Here is a 20,059-nt window from a genome sequence, read left to right on the forward strand (position 1 = left end):
GAAGAAACAGCTACCAGGGAAACTGTCTGAAATGACAGCTGAGAGTGTGTGTGAGCAGTGCCAGGGTACCACCCTCTGCCTGTGTGGAAGGGGTTCACGATCCTGTTATTTATTATTTGCTTTGATTGTCATGAGGGTCCCTTTGGCAGAGGAGCAAAGGTGTTTGGTGGGCTGTGTCCAGGGGCTGCTGTCAACTCCGGCTGGTGCAGCTCCAGTTGTTACTGGAGCTGAACAAAACTGATTTCAGTTGTATTTGTTGTTTCTTTCCCCCCTCAACTTGTTAATTCTGTGTGTGACTCCTGGCTAATCATGTGTCATGCCTGAGATAATTTGGGTTTGGTAGTGCCGTGTTCTCTGTGCTTTCCTGGTGGGCTGTCTCTGAATAGAATAGAAAAGAAAAACATTCAGCCTTGCCAGAGGAGGATGTGAACCATCCTGGGCAGGAGCCGCTCTCTGTCCCCTGGTGGAGGGGTGACATTTACTGAATGGCAGCCTGATCGAGGAAAGCCACCTCGTTCTTATAACTTCTCAAGTAAAAGAGCGGAAATACTCTTGGTGAAATTAGCTGAAAAGTATAAACTGTGGGCTGCCTTCTTTTGTAACTGTTAAGAAGTGAAAACTGCTGCGACAGGAGAAACTGAAGGTGTTAGAGGAGAACAAACTGCTATGTCTTCTTGGTGAACAGCAGTTCCAGGGAAGGACAGTCCGGGTTCAATGCATAATGGGTCCTGGGGAGTGGGAGGGCTGTGAAGTGTTGGGGTGAGTTAATATAAACCTGACAACACAACTTTCAGAGCACTGAGGTCGTTCCTGGGCTGATCAGTGCTGGCTTTGGAGGATTATAAGAGCAGCTTAAACTCACTGTGCCCTGCTGTGTCCCTGGAGCTTTATTTTCAGTGTTGGAAAGGTAAGAAAATGTTAGCAGCAAGCTTACACAAAACAGCGCTTTTCTCCCTCATGTTCACAGTTTCTTTTTGTCATGACCCTGCAGTTTCACAGGGAGAACAGCTGAATGTGGGCACGAGTCACAGATCCCAGTGCCTTTCAGTTGCCTTGTCTGTCATAACCCACATTTTTGTCTGTTCACAGCTGTCCTCCTTCCCTCCTTTGCGGCATAGACTATGACTCGAGGGGCTTCATCCAGTGGTACAGTAACTGTTGTGGCTCTGTACCTAGCCCTTACGTACTCCTGTGTGCCTGAGAGGTTTCTGTGCAGTTGAGGGAAGGGTATCCGTAAGCTGCTGTCCATCAGACCTGCTCCTCTGGCCGTGGGGCTGGCTTGTTGTCTGGTGGCCATTGGGCTCTGCCACCTCAGCCACTTTCTTCTTTGATGGACTCCCAAGTCTCTAACTCAACCTGGAGTTACGGCTGATGGAGATGAAACATGGTTTGTCATCCTGGGAGACGCTTTCAGAAGCATGAGGTTATTGCACTCATGCTTCTGAAGGTAGTGCACTTTGTGAAACTCAGCCTTTCTAGTTCCAATCCTAGAACAAAGCAGAAAGTGCTCTAGATCCTCACCTACCCTTCACCAGGGCTGCTCCTCCCTGGACCTGTAAAAGACCTTGGTTGCTTTCATGCCTTCCTGTAAAATCTGTTTGCTCTTAGAGCAAAGGGGTGGCATGACTGGAGCCTACAAGAGGTCTCCTCTTTGCCTTTCTTGTCTTCCTTTTCTCTCTCTCTTGAAAACTGGAAAATCTGGAGCAGAGAGTGGGAGCAGCACGATATCCCTGTGGTCCGTGGCCACAGCAAAGATGTTGAGTCTGTGTTCTGGAGCTGCTTGCGTTGCTTCACTGCTCCTGGCTGTGGTCGCAGAGCAATGTGACTGCATGGATCTGGTCTGGTGCATCAGAAGAGGCCAAGAGTTTGCAGAGAGCATCCTGGCGCTGGGCTGCTCCTGTGGGAGAAGGGAACCACTGGGTTGTTGATCTGTGGAGACGCAGTGGTCTTGGGGGCTGCTTCCTCTCAGCCCCTTCCATCCCTGCTCTAGAAGAACTGCAACACACAGAGTCATTTGTGCCTGGGAGGTTTTGTGGTTTCCTTTGGTAAAGAGCGCTCAAAAATCTGCAGTGAAATAATGAGTCCAGGTCATTTGTTAAAGCCTTTGGGTTTTGTTGTGTCAAGAGAGGGCAGATTAATAGCCGTTTTAGTGAGGTTTAGCTGAAACAGTGACAGGTTTTGCCTTGCTGGTTCTACTTGTGATGCCCGTGGCCCTCAGCCCAGAGCTCCAAACCATGGGTCCTAAGCTGACCTTGGCTACAAGCCTCAAAAACCAACCTGGTTTCCTGCAGCAGGTGCCTTGTTCAGCAAGGACCTGTGTATTCAGGGCAAGTTTAGTGCAGTGTGGGATAACCTCACCACTTGATAGGACATCTGCCAGCTTCTTAACTCGGTTTAGTGAGCTAGAGAAAGCCATGAGTCCTAGTAAGCAATTAATCTAAATTAACTCTACCATTCTGTTTTTAAAGGGGTAAGGTAACACTTCAGTGTTTTGGAAAGATCAAAGAGATCTTCCAGAAGTAATTATCTTTTTAATTAAAAGTAAAGGTACGGGGCAAGATAATCGCAATCACCCCAAGCAGCGCTTGTTTCTGTATCTCTCTAAGTAGGTTATGTTTACTGTTCCTCACTCGCTATGAAGCTCCAGGTGCCTGGATCCCGCTGCCTTTCATAACAGCCTCTACGGTTTGATTAGCGGAAGGTGATTAAATTGGACAGGGGTGCCCATCGAGCGAGCAGGGCAATATAATTTTCTTCGTGTTATAAATTAGGTCAGGGGACGGAACACAGAAGCACAAGTGATGGAAACGTCTGTTTAAAAAGGTGTGCATCCAGTATAACAAACCAGCACTGACACCGCACTCGTGGGGGCACTGCTCTGTGATGGGAACACTGACTTCTGTTCTAGAGAAACACATCTGTGTTTGGAGACTGACTCCGTAGGCACTGCTGGAAACAGGTTGTGCTCAATTTTCATCATTTCAGGTGTCCTCACGTCCAGCTGGTTGGGTTGGATGGAAGAGGAAAAGGCTGTTTCCTAGAATCGCAGAATCATGGAATGGTTTGTGTTGGTCTTAAAACCCATCCAGTCCCACCCCCTGCCATGGGCAGAGACACCTCCCACTGGATCAGGGGCTCCAAGCCCCATCCAACCTGGCCTTGAACCCCTCCAGGGATGGGGCAGCCACCACTGCTCCGGGCAGCCTGGGACAGGGACTCCTCACCCTCAAAGCAAAACATTTCTCCCTAAGATCTAACCTCTTATTATCCCAGTAAAGTAAAAAGCACTGACTTATGCCTTGCACAGTCCACATTGCATAGAATCATAGAATTCTTTGGTTGGAAAAGACCTTTGAGATCATCAAGTCCAACTGTCCCTGTCCACTACTGCACTGATCTATGTTTATTTTAAAAAATACCCTTTTTTATAAGCTGGCACAGGCGTTTATGTCTCTTCCCTTTGGAAGTGGCTTGTCAGATACAGGCAGGATTTAAAACCATCACAGCAATAACAAACTGTTTGGGAAAAACCAAAGTTGTGAATTTTAAACTCCTAAAACTAAACCAAAGATGAGAAATTAATTTCTTGTGCATTCATAATTCCAAGTGGCTGGTAAATTGTTTTTGCTGTGTTTTAAGAAAACATAATTAGATTTCCTATTATTTTCTTCGTTTCCTCTGGCAGTTCTTTGTAATATCGTGGTTTCCAATTGGCATTTGCTTGCTGATAGTGTTAGTGGTTTGTTTGGTCTAACAAATCCATTAGTCTTAATTAGAAGGAATGCTTCAGGATGGAGTCCCTGGCCTGTTCTTTGCCGAGTGGAGTTCCTCTGAGCCCAGGCTGCCTGAGATGCAATGTCCCAGTGCGAAGGCCCAGGGCAGGGAAGAGGGGTGAGCTAAGGTGCACCAGAGGATTCAGAATGTGGGTGTTATTTGTGTTACTTGTCAACAGCATCCGTCCATTATAAGCTGCTCAGCCTGCTCGCTCCAGCTGTAGCTGTTTCTGAGAGGCCTGCTGGCATGGAGCGGTGGTGTGGAGATGCCCCAGCACGTTCCTTCCCCAGTTGGGCTGGTGTTATTACCAGTTTTCCTTCATCCCTCCCTCTGCGTTTTCGGTTCTCTGGGGATTAATGCTGCTATAGGTGGCGATGGCAGTTACTCCCACTCCTGTTCTTGGGATTTGCCACGCAGTGCCACATCGGGTCTGTACACGGAGTAAAGAGTTGAAGGAGAACCAGACTGTGAACATGACCAAAGCCAGCAGGGTGAAGTGCTACAGACTAGAGAAGTCTGTCTAGAAAGCTGCCTGGAGGAGAGGGACCTGGGGGTGTTGGTTGACAGTGACTGACCATGAGCCAGCAGTGGCTCAGGTGGCCAAGAAGGCCAATGGCATCTTGGCTTGGATCAGAAACAGCATGACCAGCAGGTCCAGGGAGGTTATTCTCCCTCTGGACTCGGCCCTGGTGAGACCGCTCCTTGAATCCTGTGTTCAGTTCTGAGCCCCTCACCACAAGAAGAATGTTGAGGCTCTGGAGCGAGTCCAGAGAAGAGCAACAAAGCTGGTGAAGGGGCTGGAGAACAGGCCTTCTGAGGAACGGCTGAGAGAGCTGGGGGTGTTTAGCCTGGAGAAGAGGAGGCTGAGGGGAGACCTCATTGCTCTCTCCAACTCCCTGAAAGGAGGTTGTGGAGAGGAGGGAGCTGGTCTCTTCTCCCAAGTGACAGGGGACAGGACGAGAGGGAATGGCCTCAAGCTCCACCAGGGGAGGTTCAGGCTGGACATTAGGAAAAACTTTTTCATGGAAAGGGTGATTGGGCACTGGCAGAGGCTGCCCAGAGAGGGGGTTGAGTCACCTTCCCTGGAGGTGTTTAAGCGACGGGTAGATGAAACGCTGAGGGATATGGTTTAGTATTTGATAGGTATGATTGGACTCAATGATCCGGTGGGTCTTTTCCAACCTGGTGATTCTATGATTCTAAGGGTTAAACTGAGCTTCCTCTGCATTGAGGATGGTGGCTAAATTGCCTGTGCATCCTAAGGCTCTGAAACCCCTCAAGCACTGAATATGTGAGGAGAACAAATGGAAAGTTGTTACTGAGTGTATTAACATGCCTGGCACTGCTACGGATGGGTTTCTTTTCCAGTTAGGGTGTTTTGTCTTTGTCACACTTAGCCTGGTGGTGTTGGAAGCCTGAAGGTTGGTTTTATTGGTTCTCCTGGACTTGGTTTTCAGTGGTCTGAGAGACCAGTGACAAAGGGATCAGGCGGTCACTATGCTACAGCCTTTGCAGCACTGTTCAGCTGAATGGGTATTGAAACACCTGGGAAGCTGGGAAATTGCAGCTGTTGGGAATGATCTGCTGTCAGATGAAGTCAGGACGGCCTTCGGAGCTGCTCGCTGCTGCACAGCGAGGTGTTCTCGGTGCCACTAGCCAAGTGGACCACCAGATTTTGTGGTGTTTTTGGAGAACAAATCTGATTACTCCAATTACTGCAGAGCTGGCGCTCATGCGAAACTAAGTCTGGGAAAGAAATCCTGGCCACCTAAGGCTGAGGAACAAAGAGGAAAAACAGGATTAAGCTGAATTAGTGCAGGTCAGTTCCCTTGTTTCGCAGAGGCAGAAAGCAGGTGCATGTGATGTGTAAAAACAAGTTGCCCCCTGGCATGGCTCCGGGAGGGAACCGGGCATGCTGTGGTGCTGGGTTCTTGGTACTCTCTGCTCGCCTCTCCTGACTCCCATACTTTCCACACACGGCTTTCTACAGCATCATTCAGGCTTTTTTCAACCTGAATACAAGTTCCCTGAGACTGAAACACCTTTAGAGTGAGGGGAGTTGGTGAGAGAGTGAGCTGCAGCGTGAGCTCAGCAGCCGGCTGCCCATCCTGCTTTGATTCCTTTCAGCTCAGTCAGTTCTTGGGCCACTAAAAAAGCCCAATGTGAGTTTCCCCTGCTCAGTGATTTGATGGTTGTTGGGTTGTCTGAGAGCAGGAGGGTGTTTGTCTGTAGGGTGGAGGGCACAAACCCTTAGGAAACTGAATTGTAATAGTTCCACTGCTCTTAAAAAGAGTGTGATGAATTGGCTTAGAAACACCCTGACAACAGAGCCCCGCACAGTGAGGGTGGTAACAAATCAATTTGTTTTGAAAAACTCTGTGTTTCAAACAAAACGAATGCGCTGCTTGTGTTCTTCTGGATAAGATCTGTAAAAATGAAACTGCCTCAAAGGGCTGAATACACATCCCTTCACTTCATCTGTTTGCTTCTGTGTTTTGTTTACAGGTGCTGGAAACGTTTGCGGGACGCCTGATTAGGATTGGCGTTTTAGCGAGGCGGGACATCCCCAGCCTGACGAAGTACCAGATAATTCTGGCAAGAGATCAGTACAGGAAGAACCCTTCTTCACGGAATGTGGTAAATGCCTTTATTTATTTCATGTTGTTAAAATAATCCATAAATAGCAACACTCTATAGGGTACAGAGTTTCCTAGAATCATAGGATCATACATAGAATGGTTTCAGTTGGAAAAGACCTTTGAGATCATCAAGTCCAACCATCAATCCAGCTCTGCTAAGTCCACCACCAGACCATGTCCCCAAGTACGATATCTACTTGTGTTTTAAACACGTCCAGGGATGGGAACTCAACCACCTCCCTGGGCAGCCTCTGCCATGCTTGACAACCCCCTCAGTAAAGAAATCCCTAATATCCAACCTAAATCTCTCCTGCTGCATCTTGGGGCCGTTTCCCCTTGTCCTGTCATTGGCTACCAGAGAGATCATGCCTCAGCTCACTACAACCTCCTTTTAGGTAGTTGTAGGGAGCGATGAAGTCTCCCCTGAGCCTCCTCTTCTCCAGGCTAAACAGCTCCAGGTCCCTCAGCTTCTCCCAGAACCCCTGGGCTCCACACCCTTTCCCAGCTCTGTTCCCTTCTCTAGACGTGCTCCAGCCCCTCAAGGTCCTTCTTGGAGTAAGTGGCCCAAAACCAAACCCAGGATTCAAGGTGCGGCCTCACCAGCGCTGAGGTCGTTTCCCTGCTCCCTTTGAATCCTTCTTGATACCTTTTAAGTTAGATTTCCTTTGTAACAATCTGGAATAAAATATGCCTACTGGTTCCACATTTCTTGATGCTAAAGTGGAGGAAAAGAAGGACTCAACTTCCCATCTGAAACTGTTTAGAGAACTTAGCCTGTAATTTCTGATGGCTTAGGTTGCACTTTCCCCTCAAGACTGCATTGCTTGCCCTTATTTTCCTGTGAATTGTTATGGAGTGTTCAAATTTTGTAAGCTTAAACAAGAGTTTTACCGAAAAAAAAAGGGTCTGTACACCTTAAAGAGCTTTGGGAAGTGCACTTCACAGCTTTCCAGACTTGGATTTTGTAGCCTGGGTGGATGTACCAGAAATCTCAGGATGTGCCAAACACTGGCAGATGTTCCACTGTCAGATTTGGAGTGTTGCTGCATCGGACAGTAACGAGCTCATTTTGGAAGGTGGTACAGGAGGTTTGAGATTATTTTGAGGGTGGACAAAGGCTGCCTTCATCCTTAAGAGCTGTGGAACCTGGTTCCTGATGGTTTTGGCAGGCAGACTGCTCGCTGTGCATGGGTTTTATTTGGGCTTTGGCTCCATTTCCTGGCTGTCCGTCTTATTTTTGTCACCAGAATTGCAGTGTGGTTCCTGCTGCTTGTTGACTCCCTGATTTAATGCTGAGTCCATTTTATTTTCCCAGGGAATCCATCAAGGCATCATTGAAGGAGACTTTGCACTGTGCATCAGCTTATATCATGGTTATGAGCTGCTGCTGCAAATGGGAGCACGGTCGTTATTTATCTACCTTTGTGGAATCATGGATGGATCTAAAGGTGAAATGTCTTCCAAAATGTCCTTCCTTTCATCTCCACTCCTCCTGATGTAATTTACCTCATCAGTGTGGTTAGTTTTGCACAAAACAGCTTCTAGAATGGATGGGTTGCAAGTGTAGCTGGGATTTTGTTCCTCCTTAATCCCTGTTAGCACAAAGATGGAGCGTACTTGGGAAAGCAAAGATGTTAAACTGAAGGACAAACAGCACTCGGAGTATGTGGCAGTAATACCTATGGAGAGACAGAATAACCCCTAAGCAACTCTTACAAACAACTGAGATGTTGTTTGATCTTGTGGAACAGTTCTTCCCACACGGACAAACTCAGGTGTTCGTGAGTTCGAGGTGTCCTTGCTGGAAGATGACAGATTCGGACACGTCAGGGGAGAATTTGTCTCCCAGCTGTGCACCACCTCCCAGCCTCACTGACAGGATAGAAGGTTGTTTTCTCCTTTGGCCCCGGCTTATTTCCCAATTCTGTCACTGGTGTTGTGAGACTTTGGCAACTCTCCAGTTACTTTTATCCCTGCTGGGTGTTACCACGCTCTGGAACACCTGGTTTGGTACTTTTTGTTAGGGGACAGATTTCAACATGGCACAGTCAATCCAGCTTTGGGGTTCTTTTAAGTGCTGGATGTGGGAGGGAAAGGTTCCAGCTGCTCAGGTTTCCCCATGGTGCAGCTTCTGGGTTTCTTGCTCCATTTTGGCTTGTGCTTAGCTGTGTAACTGTGTGGTAACTTCCAAAAGCTACTTCACCTACAGCACTGCTTAATTAAAATGACACTGCTTCATCCTAGGTCTGAACCGAAAGCACACAGTGCTCACTTCATGTTCTAGCGCATCTGTAGAATATTGTTCACACCTATAGTGGACTGGATCAGGTTGCTCCAGGCCCATCCAACCTGGCCTTCAACACCTCCAGGGATGGGACAGCCGCAACTTCCCTGGGCAACCCGGGCCAGTGTCTCACCGTGCTCATAGTTTCTGGATCGATGGCTTTTTTAGTGCTAAATGGTTGATGTGCAACTTGTTAGTTTACCCACAGGACCAGGCTTCTGTCTGTGCAAATGTTTTTCATGTTTGAATTCACATTTTCCTGTTTATATTCTATAATGGCATCTTCCCTGAAAAAAAAATTGATGCCAAACAATGTTTGCTATATTTTCTAAAGCTAACAGACATGTTAAGGAGCTGAAAGGAGCTTGCTATTTCTGAGGAAGTTTCTCTTTTGGGTAGTGAAAATTCTATTTACTCTGGAGGCTAAATACTGAAGTATTTCAACTTTTTACAAAGGGTTAACCCGTACAAAGAATGAACTTGGCCGTAATGAGGACTTCATGAAGCTCTATCAGCAGCTTAGAGACAAATTTTCCATCTCTGTCTTCAGTGAGTGGAAATGTTTACAAGAGTGAAACAGGTCAGTATTTCCCTCTCAGGAACAGATATTTACTTGCTTTTTAAATGAAACAGTCAAAACCTCTGCATAGTTGGTGCAGGAAGCTGTTCTTGTGATGCGCTTCACTGCTCTCCTTTATTCCAGGTTGTTTTCCCCAGACTCTTAACTGTCTCTCTGTCTCTCTATGTCTCTGTTTCTATCTCTTTCTTTCTTTCTTTCTTTCTTTCTTTCTTTCTTTCTTTCTTTCTTTCTTTCTTTCTTTCTTTCTTTCTTTCTTTCTTTCTTTCTTTCTTTCTTTCTTTCTTTCTTTCTTTCTTTCTTTCTTTCTTTCTTTCTTTCTTTCTTTCTTTCTTTCTTTCTTTCTTTCTTTCTTTCTTTCTTTCTTTCTTTCTTTCTTTCTTTCTTTCTTTCTTTCTTTCTTTCTTTCTTTCTTTCTTCTTTCTCGATCTCTCGATCTCTCTCTTGATCGCTCTCTCTCTTGATCACTCTCCCTCTATCTATGTCTCTCTGTCTCTATCACTTTGTCTCTCTCTCTCTATTTTTCTGTCCTATTTATCTCTTATCTCTGTCTCTCTATCTTTCTTTTTCTATTTATCTCTCTCCCTGCCTCTCACTCTTTCTCTCTTTTTCTTGCTCCCTTCTCTCAGAGGTTTTAGCTACCTTCAGGCAGGTTTTCTGTGTTTTAAAGTTTTAATTTGATTTAAAACAAAAGTTTAAAATATTTTCGTTTGCCTGTGCATCCTTCACAGTGTGACTGTAGCAAAATCGCGCCACTTTCTCAAAACCTGGGCTTAACAAATGTGCTTCCCTGTGGAGTTTACTAATTTGTTAAGGTGAAAGCAATTAGAACTGGTGCCAGGAGTTTGTGTGTCTGACTCAGAGAATTAGAATGGGTGGACATGGAGTTCGTTGAGCAGTTGTATATGTTGCAGGTTTAATTACATCTTTCATTGCTTTGTTTCCTTTTCAGTGTTAGAAAATAAAAGGGAATTTATCTATGGCCATCCAAAATTAAGGAAGTTGGAGGAAATTGTAATAGAACACTTCAAATCCGGGAAAATGGAATGTTCTGGTAAGCACTAACCACCCAAAGAAAAATTAATCTGGGCAAATGAACCTGTGGATTCAAGCAATATCCTATGGATTTATTTCCTCATTTGTTCCAGTGCTTCTTCGTTGGTCTGTTTGTGTAACTCCTGTATGGAGAAGTCCTCTTCAGAAGAACTATACCATAACATTTCTTATTGTTACCGTTAGCAATTTGATAGAAGCTGTTCTAACAGCAGCAGCACACTCGGCCCTGTGCTGCTGTGTCTGGCGATGTTCACGGCCACAGAACCTGCTCTGCAAACTGTCTCTCATGCAGTGCTACCTCTGCCTCCCGCAGCGTTGGATGCAGCGTATGTGTAGGGCTTAAGGGTAAAAGTTCTGGCATCCAGGCTGTTGCTAGGAACGACAAACTCCGAGGCATCAATCTGAAGTTTAAAACCTTCAGTTACATTCCTCTGTCTCTCATTCCTTTTCATCTCGACTGAAAAGGAGAACGTGCACATGCCGTGCAGTAGCATGGGATGATGAAGCCAAGTATTCTGAGCCATTTGTCTGTCTCTGGTTTTAGGCAGTTTCAGCTTCCTTATCCAGCTGATCTTTTGGAACGCTGACATCAGTAACAATAATGCTTTGTGTGACTTCTTCACCTTTTCCTATGTCTGTTTGGACCTTCATGCTTTCTGTGAGCTTCTCATGGTTTCTGACCTGCTTTTTCCTTTGATTCTGAGGCTTTGGTTTTTTTCCATTTTCATAGAATCGTAGAATCCTAGAATGGTTTGAGTTGGAAGGGACTTTAAAGATCATCTAATTCCAACTCCCCTGCCATGGGCAGGGACACCTCCCACTGGATCAGGTTGCTCCAACCTGGCCTTGAACACCTCCAGAGATGGGGCACCCACAACTTCACTGGGCAACCTGGGCCAGGGCCTCCCCACCCTCCTGGTGAAGAAATTCCTCCTTATGTCCCATCTAGATCTGCCCCTCTCCGATTTATAGCCATTGTCCCTCGTCGTATCACTACATGCCTTGGATGAATGATTCTCAGAATGCACTTTAAACAGCTGCTGCTTTCTTGTAGGCAATTCAGGTTTACTCATTTCTGGTTTTCTTCATTTATTTGATGTCCATGAGATGATGCGAGGGCTGGAGAACCTCCCATATGAAGACAGGCTGAGAGAGTTAGGGTTGTTGAGCCTGGAGAAGAGAAGGCTGTGGGGAGAACTTAGGACAGCTTCCAGCACTGAAAGGGGCTCCAGTAAAGCTGGGGATGGGCTTCTTCCAAGGGCTATGGGGGAATGGCTTTAAATAGGAAGGGGGAAGATTTAAGATTAGACATTAGGAAGAAATTCTTCATGGTGAGGGTGGGGAGGTCCTATCCCAGGTTGCCCAGAGCAGTGGTGGCTGCCCCCTCCCTTGAGGTGTTCAAGGCCAGGCTGGATGGGGCTTGGAGCCCCTGATCCAGTGGGAGGTGTCCCTGCCCATGGCAGGGGTGGAACTGGATGGGCTTTGAGATCCCTTCCAACCCAAACCAATCCATGATTCCTGTATTCTGTGAATCCTGCCAAATCTGTTTTCCCTTGCAGTGTTGGTCAGATGTGTCTCTTAATATTACTGACAGGTAATCAGTGTAGAAGTGTTTCGATTCTGTTTCGTGTCTGAGTGCGGAATCCTCAGAAGGGAGTAGGCAGTGTTAACTGTTAAGAATACAGAAAGGCAGTACCTGTGCAGGAAGAAATGCATGATCTGGTGCAGTGTAACGGTAGAGCTCTGGTAGCACATCTGCCCTTCCTTGCTCCTCATCCCTGTAGCCTCTTTTATCCTCCTAAACTAGCATGCAAAGCGAGACCGTGTGTCCTGAGCACAGCTCCCTAGATGCGTGCAGTTAGATATAAAGCAAGTACAAGGAACTGGCCCTGAAATCTGTGTGTGTAAAGCAGGGCCAGAAAGTGCTTCACTATTCATGGTCTGGTTGCAGAGTCACAGGCATTTTAGTAGCTTGGGGAATGTAGGAAGCTCCAGCCATATCTCCTAAGCTTATGGTTCTCCAACCCCACCACACTGGGCAGCTGACAGAAATAGCAAGGCACCGTGAATTTATTTATTTGCCTTGTTATTCCCTCTGTCACAGCCTTTCTGATGATACCGTTTGCACAATAACCCCAAACCTGTATTTCTACCCTTACTCCCTGTTTCTCACAAGTAAACTATATTCACACGCACACAAGTAGCTACACCCTAAATTCTGGACTGGGACTCTGCACAGAGCACACACCCGTGTCCTGATTTCTCCCTCCTCCAGACAGGCTTTGTCACAAGGCTGTCAATAAAAGCTTGAGTACTCATTAAGATTCCAAACATAAATCACACGTATCTTTGCTTTGTCAAAAGGCTCAGGAATAAAAGCCTAAATCGTTCTGTGAGGCATGGAAAACACACCCTGTGTTTGTGTCAGGAACTCACACCAGTGTATGGTAAGGCTAGGGAAAAACCAGCAGCAAACAAACCCCCTGGGCTTGACTCTGCTTTGTTCCAGTTGAGCATCACTGAGGAGCTCTGGATCATACCTTAAGCTGTGTCAGGTACAGCAGTAGCTCTGTGTCCTTTGTTTGAGATGAAGCCTCTCCTTGGGAGCCAGGCTGCCTATGCAAACTCTAAACTATTTCTGACTGGTGGTCACCCCCATTCAGTTTGCACTTCCCGACCACCCAGCTCTGGCCCCTGCTCTGCTCGATGCCCTCCCCAGCAGCTCAGGTACACAGTGCGACGGTGCTCTGACCAGCCCTGAAGAAACGTTGGCTCATAATGAGCTTGTCCCAGCTAATCTCCCCTACCTGGATTACTTGTCAGATTGATTATGGGCTGCTAAGGTTTTGAATGTTCTCAGTCTGGTTTTGGACAAGGCCAGGGAGGCAATGGTAGCAGTGATCACGATTTTACAGTGCAGGATGCTGCTGAGCATCGTTGCCATCCAGGTTATGAGGACATGCTAAATAGATGTAAAGCTGTTCAGAATGAAGTCAGTGAAGGAGAATAATACAAAAGAGACTTCTACTTATTTGGGAATACATAGCTTGTCAGTTTGCTCAGGATGAGGAACTATGCAGAGCACTTTGTAATGATGTTGCAGTTGTCTGGTTTCTAGCTGAAAACATAGAGTCATATTCCCCACTCCATTTCTAGCCGTTCGCTGGGAACTCCGGGCTGTGCTTGGCAGATGCCCCCCCTTGTCGCCTGTGAGTTACTGACACAGTGCAGTAGAATATCAGAGAACAGCTCAAACCGGCCGGAAGGGACCTGGATATTCTCTGGTCCAACCTCCTCGGTTCTCAGCCTCAGGGTAATATTTGGGTTGACCAGAGACAGCCGTCTTCATCTTCTACCTGTGATTTCAGGACTGCTCTTAAAGAGAGAGGGGTGAGAGAGGTTTACATCAGCTTCCCCTTTCTGACTTCAGCTGCTGACAGTGTTTCTGCATGTCTATAAACTGAGAACTGAACCGGAATGTCTGATAGCAGAGAGATAGACAGAAAGATCTCTTACACTTAGTGCTTTGATGTCAAGAAACAGCGTGATCCTGGGATTGCAGGCACAGCATGAGACCATTCCGTTGTCCAGCACCACAGGATTTTTCTTTGTCCATTTAACGAAGCATCATTTTACACACCCAGTCCTGAGAATTTTCATTCCTTGTCCAACCTTTCCTTTAATGTTTTCAAGGTTTTTTTGTAGAGGACTATGTAATAGAGGAGATCCTTACCCATGGAAATCTCTGTGATTTCATCTGGGGGCTCTGGCTAGGGTGTGTGTGGAAGTTGTGCCAGTGTCTGTTGTTCATTCTGTCCTTTCAGAGAGCCTCTTGTTTAACACGTGAGGTTTTGACGTAGTAGCCTGCAGCAGTGGGGAAGTTGGTTAGTGTTTGCATAGGACAGACAGACGCCGGCTATTCAAGACTTGTGTAGTGTTTACAGAGCTTCTGCCGGTGCTCAGCAGGGCAGATACTCCTATATGTGTAAAAAAGAAATTGAGTACCCAGAAGACAAAATCTGTGAGGGCACAACATAAGAAACGTGGTTTTAGTCACAAGCACCTTCCTGAGAAACCCTGTATCAATGCAGTTAGCGTTTCCTTTTCTTTGGAAAGTCATCTCTGCTGTTGAAGTGAGAGATAGAACTAGCTGCAATGGCAGATCATTCAGAAGCGATGGATTGTGGCATTAAGGGCAGAGTTTGCTGCCCTGAGGACAATGAGTTGTAGAACCAGAGCCAGCTTGCTGTAGGACATCATGGGGAGCTGATAAGCTCTTATTACGCCGTGCCGGGTCCTGGACTGATGGGAACAGTGGCTTCACTATTGTGTGTTGCTAACCTTATCTTGTTCTGGGTGGCTAAGCAGCAGGTCTAAAGGTCACACTATAGATAGGCTCTTTGGAAGAAGGCACCTTAAACTTCATTCCAAGACACTGGCTGTCAAACCCAAGCTTTCCAAAGTGACAGTGGTACCACAGATACAAGACATGCTCACCATCATTGGTGCAAGTTCTCCAAGATTACAGTGCTGCTCATTCCGAAGAGGAATTGTTTGAGGAGGTGTATATCAGAGCGTGTTCTGGGAGGCTGGTCTAAATAGGCTGAAAGGCTCCTCGCTGTCTATTTTCTCTACTGTTTGTCTATACATTTATTTACTTATATTATTTTTTTAAATGAAATGGTTTTTAAAGACATTTTCTTCGAAAAACTCAAAGTGCAGCATTGTGGGACAAAATCCTCCCATTGAGCGGCATGAGAGCTGTGAATGTGCAGCTTGTGGGGTGACCTGCCCTTACCTGTTTCTTGGTCATTATGTTAAAATCCTGTATCAAAATGCTTTTCTGGCTTGTTAAAATTGAACAGTTCGAGTCGCGACTGCAGACACATCTGTGGATACCAGGGTGATGATCTTCTCGTCGTTCCGAGACAGCGTGCAAGAGATTGCTGACATGCTCTCCCGGCTCAGCCCAGTCGTTCGGGTCATGATGTTTATTGGACACTCCACGGGAAGAAGCACGAAAGGCTTCTCACAAAAGGAACAGCTTGAGGTAAAGCAAAGCTGAGGCTCATATGAGGAAATGGTGATGAAGAGTGTTAATTGTTTGGATAACTGTAGGAGTATTGGTATGGATCGCATGGCAGTGACTGCACTTTGAATTCTGGGTTTGGTTTTGGGCCCTGCACTCCAAGAAGGTCATTGAGGGGTTGGAGCCCAGGGGCTGTGGGAGCAGCTGAGGGCTCTGGGGCTGTTCAGTCGGAGGAGTCTGAGGGGAGACCTCATCAATGTCTACAGCTCCCTGAAAGGAGGTTGTGGTGAGGTGGGTGCTGGGCTGTTCTCTGAAGTGACAGGTGATCTTTTCCAACCAAGTGATTCTATGAATGGCATCAGTAAATTCTTGTGCAGTTCAGGTGCTCTCAAATTATCCAGAATTACAGTCACTGAACAGAGGGTAGAAGTACAAGCATTCTGTAGATATACATTGTATTCACAACTGCTAACTTTTATGTATTTGAAAATCTGGGGTAATATTCAATTACTTGCTTGGGTGTGAGGTTTTTTCCTTGTAGGTAGAAAAAATATGAGATATCCTTAAATTCTGATCTAGCAAAGTTAAAAAAATAAAAACAACCAAAAAATATTTAACTGCAGGGTCGGGAAGGTGCATTTGAGAAGAATGCCATGGAGTCAATATAACGTGTGGATTTTCCCCTTTATTTTAGAATCAGAGGGTTGTGTGTTGATGCTGAGAACATTGGTGTGTGGTGTTTGATCACGAGGCAGTAGCTGACAAGTTCAGAAAGACTAACTTTTGTTGTTTTGAAATAGAAATTATTTTTTTCAGTTTGTCTGAACCTGGAAAAACTGCCAAGTGTGTCCAAGGGGCTTTCTGGCTGACCTGTTAGATTTAACTTTAATCGTTTATTCAGGTGGTGAAACGCTTCCGTGAGGGAGGGTATAACACCCTGGTCTCCACCTGTGTTGGTGAAGAAGGCTTGGACATCGGTGAAGTGGATCTCATCATCTGCTTTGACGCTCAGAAAAGTCCGATCCGCCTCGTGCAGAGGATGGGCCGGACGGGGCGCAAGCGGCAGGGCAGGATCGTGGTCATCCTCGCCGAAGGGCGGGAGGAACGGGTGAGTGCTCAGCCATCTTCTTGCTGGGAGACAAAGCCACTCGTTTAGCCTGTTCCGGGAAACCATACACCGCGGGTCATAAATCACAGCGATCCTGGATCTGTCCCTATGCATCTGGACCTCTGGATCACACTGGAACTGTCCCTGCAGGGAAGTACCATTACCATAGCCCACAGTGTCCTAGAGCTGTGTGCACTTTCTCAGTGTGAAGGGCTTCAAGCCCTTGTTCTTAACAACATTTTGTAAAGGGGAAACTGAAACTTAGAAAATACATTTTTGCCAGGGGTGCAGAATACCGTGTGGAAGAGACGAGGATGGAGTTGTGAGAGCGGGAAGGCTGGAAGTGTCTCGCTCAGAACTGCTGACGACACTGCACTTTCTGATGAGTACTTAGCAGTAGCAGGCTTGCGTGTGAGGTCCGAAGAGATCGGCTTAAGTGGAAATCTACTTTTGCTAAGTTCCTGGACCTCAGCACTCAACTCGGAGCGTAATTAATTATCTCTGAGCGCAGGCTGCCCCTTGGGAGAATAACGTACCGGTGGAAATGTGAGCTTTGAGCTGGGAGAGCCACTCTTCAGCTGTACCAGCACCCAGCCCAGCTGCATCCTGCAAGAATTCCTGATCCCGGGAAGTGGGCAGGGCAGGTTTAGGTGGGAGGAGGATGTTGTGGTCCCCGCCAGCACCATGCGCTGTTGGGAGTGGTGGCAGAGTAGTGTGAGCCTGCACCTTTAGAGTGTCATCATGCAGCCCCTGCTGGGACACCGGTCATTTCAGGGTCCACCCCACCGTTCTGGCTGAAAAGGGATTTTGTTCTTCCCTGGTTTGGTTTCCTTGGGAGGCTGGTTCTGAGCTGGGTCAGGTTCCATGAGAGAGAGGTCTGAGAACTGTGTGAACACGTTGTAAACCCCAGGTTTCAGAGTCTTGCTTTTCATTCCTTTATTCCAGTTGATGTTGTGCTGCTGGTTTACACTTATAGCTACCAGGGATTTGACTCTGAATGACAGACCAGGGAATCCTGTCTCGTGGAGAAAAGCTGCTTTGAGGAACGAGAGCTAAAAATGATACAAGTGACCAGTGTTTGTAAATAAATATTTTCTCATGCTGCTTATGGAGAGAATTTACTGCTGAAATGTTTACTGCTTTGGGATATGAGGTTAAAATGGTCCCTTAAACTCCTTGGAGTTTCACCTAAGTACTTGGATTACTAGGTTCTTCAGATTTTATCAGAAATCCCAAACCAGAGCCTTCCCCCAGGTAGGGCAGTGATTTTATATCAATTCTTTTGCTTTGGGATGATGACATAAATTGCTGAACAATATATGTTTGGTTGGTTGGGTTTGCCTGTTGAATCTCCTTCCAGATCTATTAATGGGGAGATTCTTCCCAGTACATAACGTGCAGCTCAGTAATTAATGGTCTCATGTTAATTCATGGGAATTAATTTTGGGGTTTTTTTGTTGATTATAAAGCCTTTGAAGAGATTGCATTGGGTAAAGCTGGTGAGCGCAGGGCTGGCAGTTTGCCCTTTGGCAGGGTTTCTGTTCCAGAGGTGTTCGTTGCTCCACCCCAGCCCTCCTCTCCCCACGCGTTCCCCGCCCCAGCTCAGCTGTCCCACGTGAAAGTGCCCCGCGTCCCATCGCTGCGTCACGCGGCTAATGCCCTGGGTTCTTGGGCGTTCGGCTTACGGATCTTCTGCCTCTCTAGCTCGGCTGTATTCCGAGCTGTGCCGGCTCTGATTTGCGCTCTTTAACGTCCTGTGACAGCCCTGCTCCCTGCGAGCCAGTGGGGAAGGGAGCGGGGAGCTGCAGATTTAACCGGGATGAGGAGAGGGCTCTGGGCAGGCCAAGCTGGCACCATGACACAAAGGAAGCAAACATGCTGGCTCAGTAACGGCTAAGTAAACGTTCTGTTAGGCAATGGATTTGGTAATACAGAATTTTGTCCATAAAAAGACTTTTTTGCCTGATGTAGGATTAAAAAGGTATTTGTTGGAATGCCTGAGACACAGTTTGTGGGAGCTTGCTATTAACCTCCTTCAGCTTTATCCAGAGAGCGCCTTTTTGTGTCTGTCCCCTCTAATCTTTGCTTCCAGAGATCCCTTCTCTCAAAGGCACATATTCAGAGCAGTTTGACTGCCTGCCTGGCACGCTGTCTCCATCCGGGACCTGGCACTGGCCCTCCAGGAATAAAATACACAGGGCAAGGGGGGCAGTTTCACAGGGGCACCAGTTTCTTTCCTTGGTTTCTCCATCTTTCTCTGCTGTACAATCAAAGTGACGTGTGATTACAAGGACTTGGAGCATGTATGACATTAACAAGTAATCTTAGGCCTTTTTTTGCTTGACCTCCTTTCCTTGTCTCTGATGCAATCTCATTTACATCATCCCTGTATCTCTTGCAGATTGTAAACTCCCCCAGGCGAGGGCTGAGCTTCTTTGTCTCTCAAGTGCTTCTTCTGAGCTATTTACAGAGCACAAAAAGCCATGCATGAGTTTATATTGTATTGTTCACAACTTGCAGAACCGTCACTGTTCCTTGGTGCTGCTGTGCTTTTCCTTACATTGGCTTTGGATATTTTACCGAGGCACAATGTGCTCATAATTCAACTTTTATTTTACTGAGATATTGTAGAATGGGGGCTCTTAGAAAGTGAAAAAAACCATGATCTCAGCAGGTATCACAGAATCACAAAATGGTTTGAGTTGGAAGGGATCTCAAAGCCCATCCAGTCCCACCCCCTGCCATGGGCAGGGAAACCTCCCACTGGATCAGGGGCTCCAAGCCCCATCCAACCTGGCCTTGAACCCCTCCAGGGATGGGGCAGCCACCACTGCTCTGGGCAACCTGGGCCAGGGCCTCCCCACCCTCACAGCAAAACATTTCTTCCTAAGACCTCATCTCAGTTTCCCTCCTGTAGATGCCCCCTGAGCTGTGTTTTAATGTGTTCAGTATCAGGTTTTCAATACGACTTCATTGCTGTGTGGTTTTTCATCTGTGTCCGGCTGTTCCTTTGCTGTCAGCTTTGGTTCCATAATGCGAGCACGTGGCAAGCCTTGAGCTTGCGCAGGATGTTATGTTGACTTACCTGAAGATGTTCACAGAAGAGGGAGTACCGCCAACTCTTGGGGCCTTGTATCATGTCTGGGTTTACTTGTGTTTGGGGTAGGAAATAAAGAAAAATACCAAAAAGCATCTCGGTGAGGGAGCAGAAGACAATGAGAAATGTGTTGTTTGCCTTTAATCAAATCATGTGAAAGAGCAGTCCTACACCATGTGATTTATCTCTCTCTTACAGACCTATAACCAAAGCCAGTCGAACAAGAGGAGCATCCACAAAGCTATTTCAGGAAACAAAATGCTTCATTTCTACAAGTACAGCCCACGCATGATTCCGGAAGGCGTAAATCCAAAGTTGCATAAAATGTTTATTACTGCTGAAAAATACGAACCGAGCAGTTCAAGAGCACATTCCAAAGAGAGAAGATCTGGCTCCCTCCAGCACAAATCTCCTCTCTTTGCCTCTGTCACTGGTAAGAGGATTATGGTGTTTTTCTAAGCGCTGCGTAAGCTGCTATCTTGGGTTGTTGTGTTG

General features: G+C 46.6%; 1 protein-coding gene across 1 annotated transcript in view; it reads left to right on the forward strand.

Moving 5' to 3' along the window:
- The window catches only part of FANCM (FA complementation group M), a 69,701-nt gene that overhangs the window by 22,584 nt on the left and 27,058 nt on the right, over positions 1-20,059 (forward strand). Inside the window, 8 exon segments of the mRNA XM_069856739.1 lie at positions 6,280-6,411; positions 7,729-7,861; positions 9,154-9,238; positions 9,240-9,277; positions 10,227-10,328; positions 15,196-15,380; positions 16,261-16,467; positions 19,763-19,997. Of these exon segments, the coding sequence (XP_069712840.1) occupies positions 6,280-6,411; positions 7,729-7,861; positions 9,154-9,238; positions 9,240-9,277; positions 10,227-10,328; positions 15,196-15,380; positions 16,261-16,467; positions 19,763-19,997 (1,117 nt within the window).

This window comes from Phaenicophaeus curvirostris, chromosome 5 (genome assembly GCF_032191515.1).
Source record: "Phaenicophaeus curvirostris isolate KB17595 chromosome 5, BPBGC_Pcur_1.0, whole genome shotgun sequence".
NCBI classification, from domain to species: domain Eukaryota; kingdom Metazoa; phylum Chordata; class Aves; order Cuculiformes; family Cuculidae; genus Phaenicophaeus; species Phaenicophaeus curvirostris.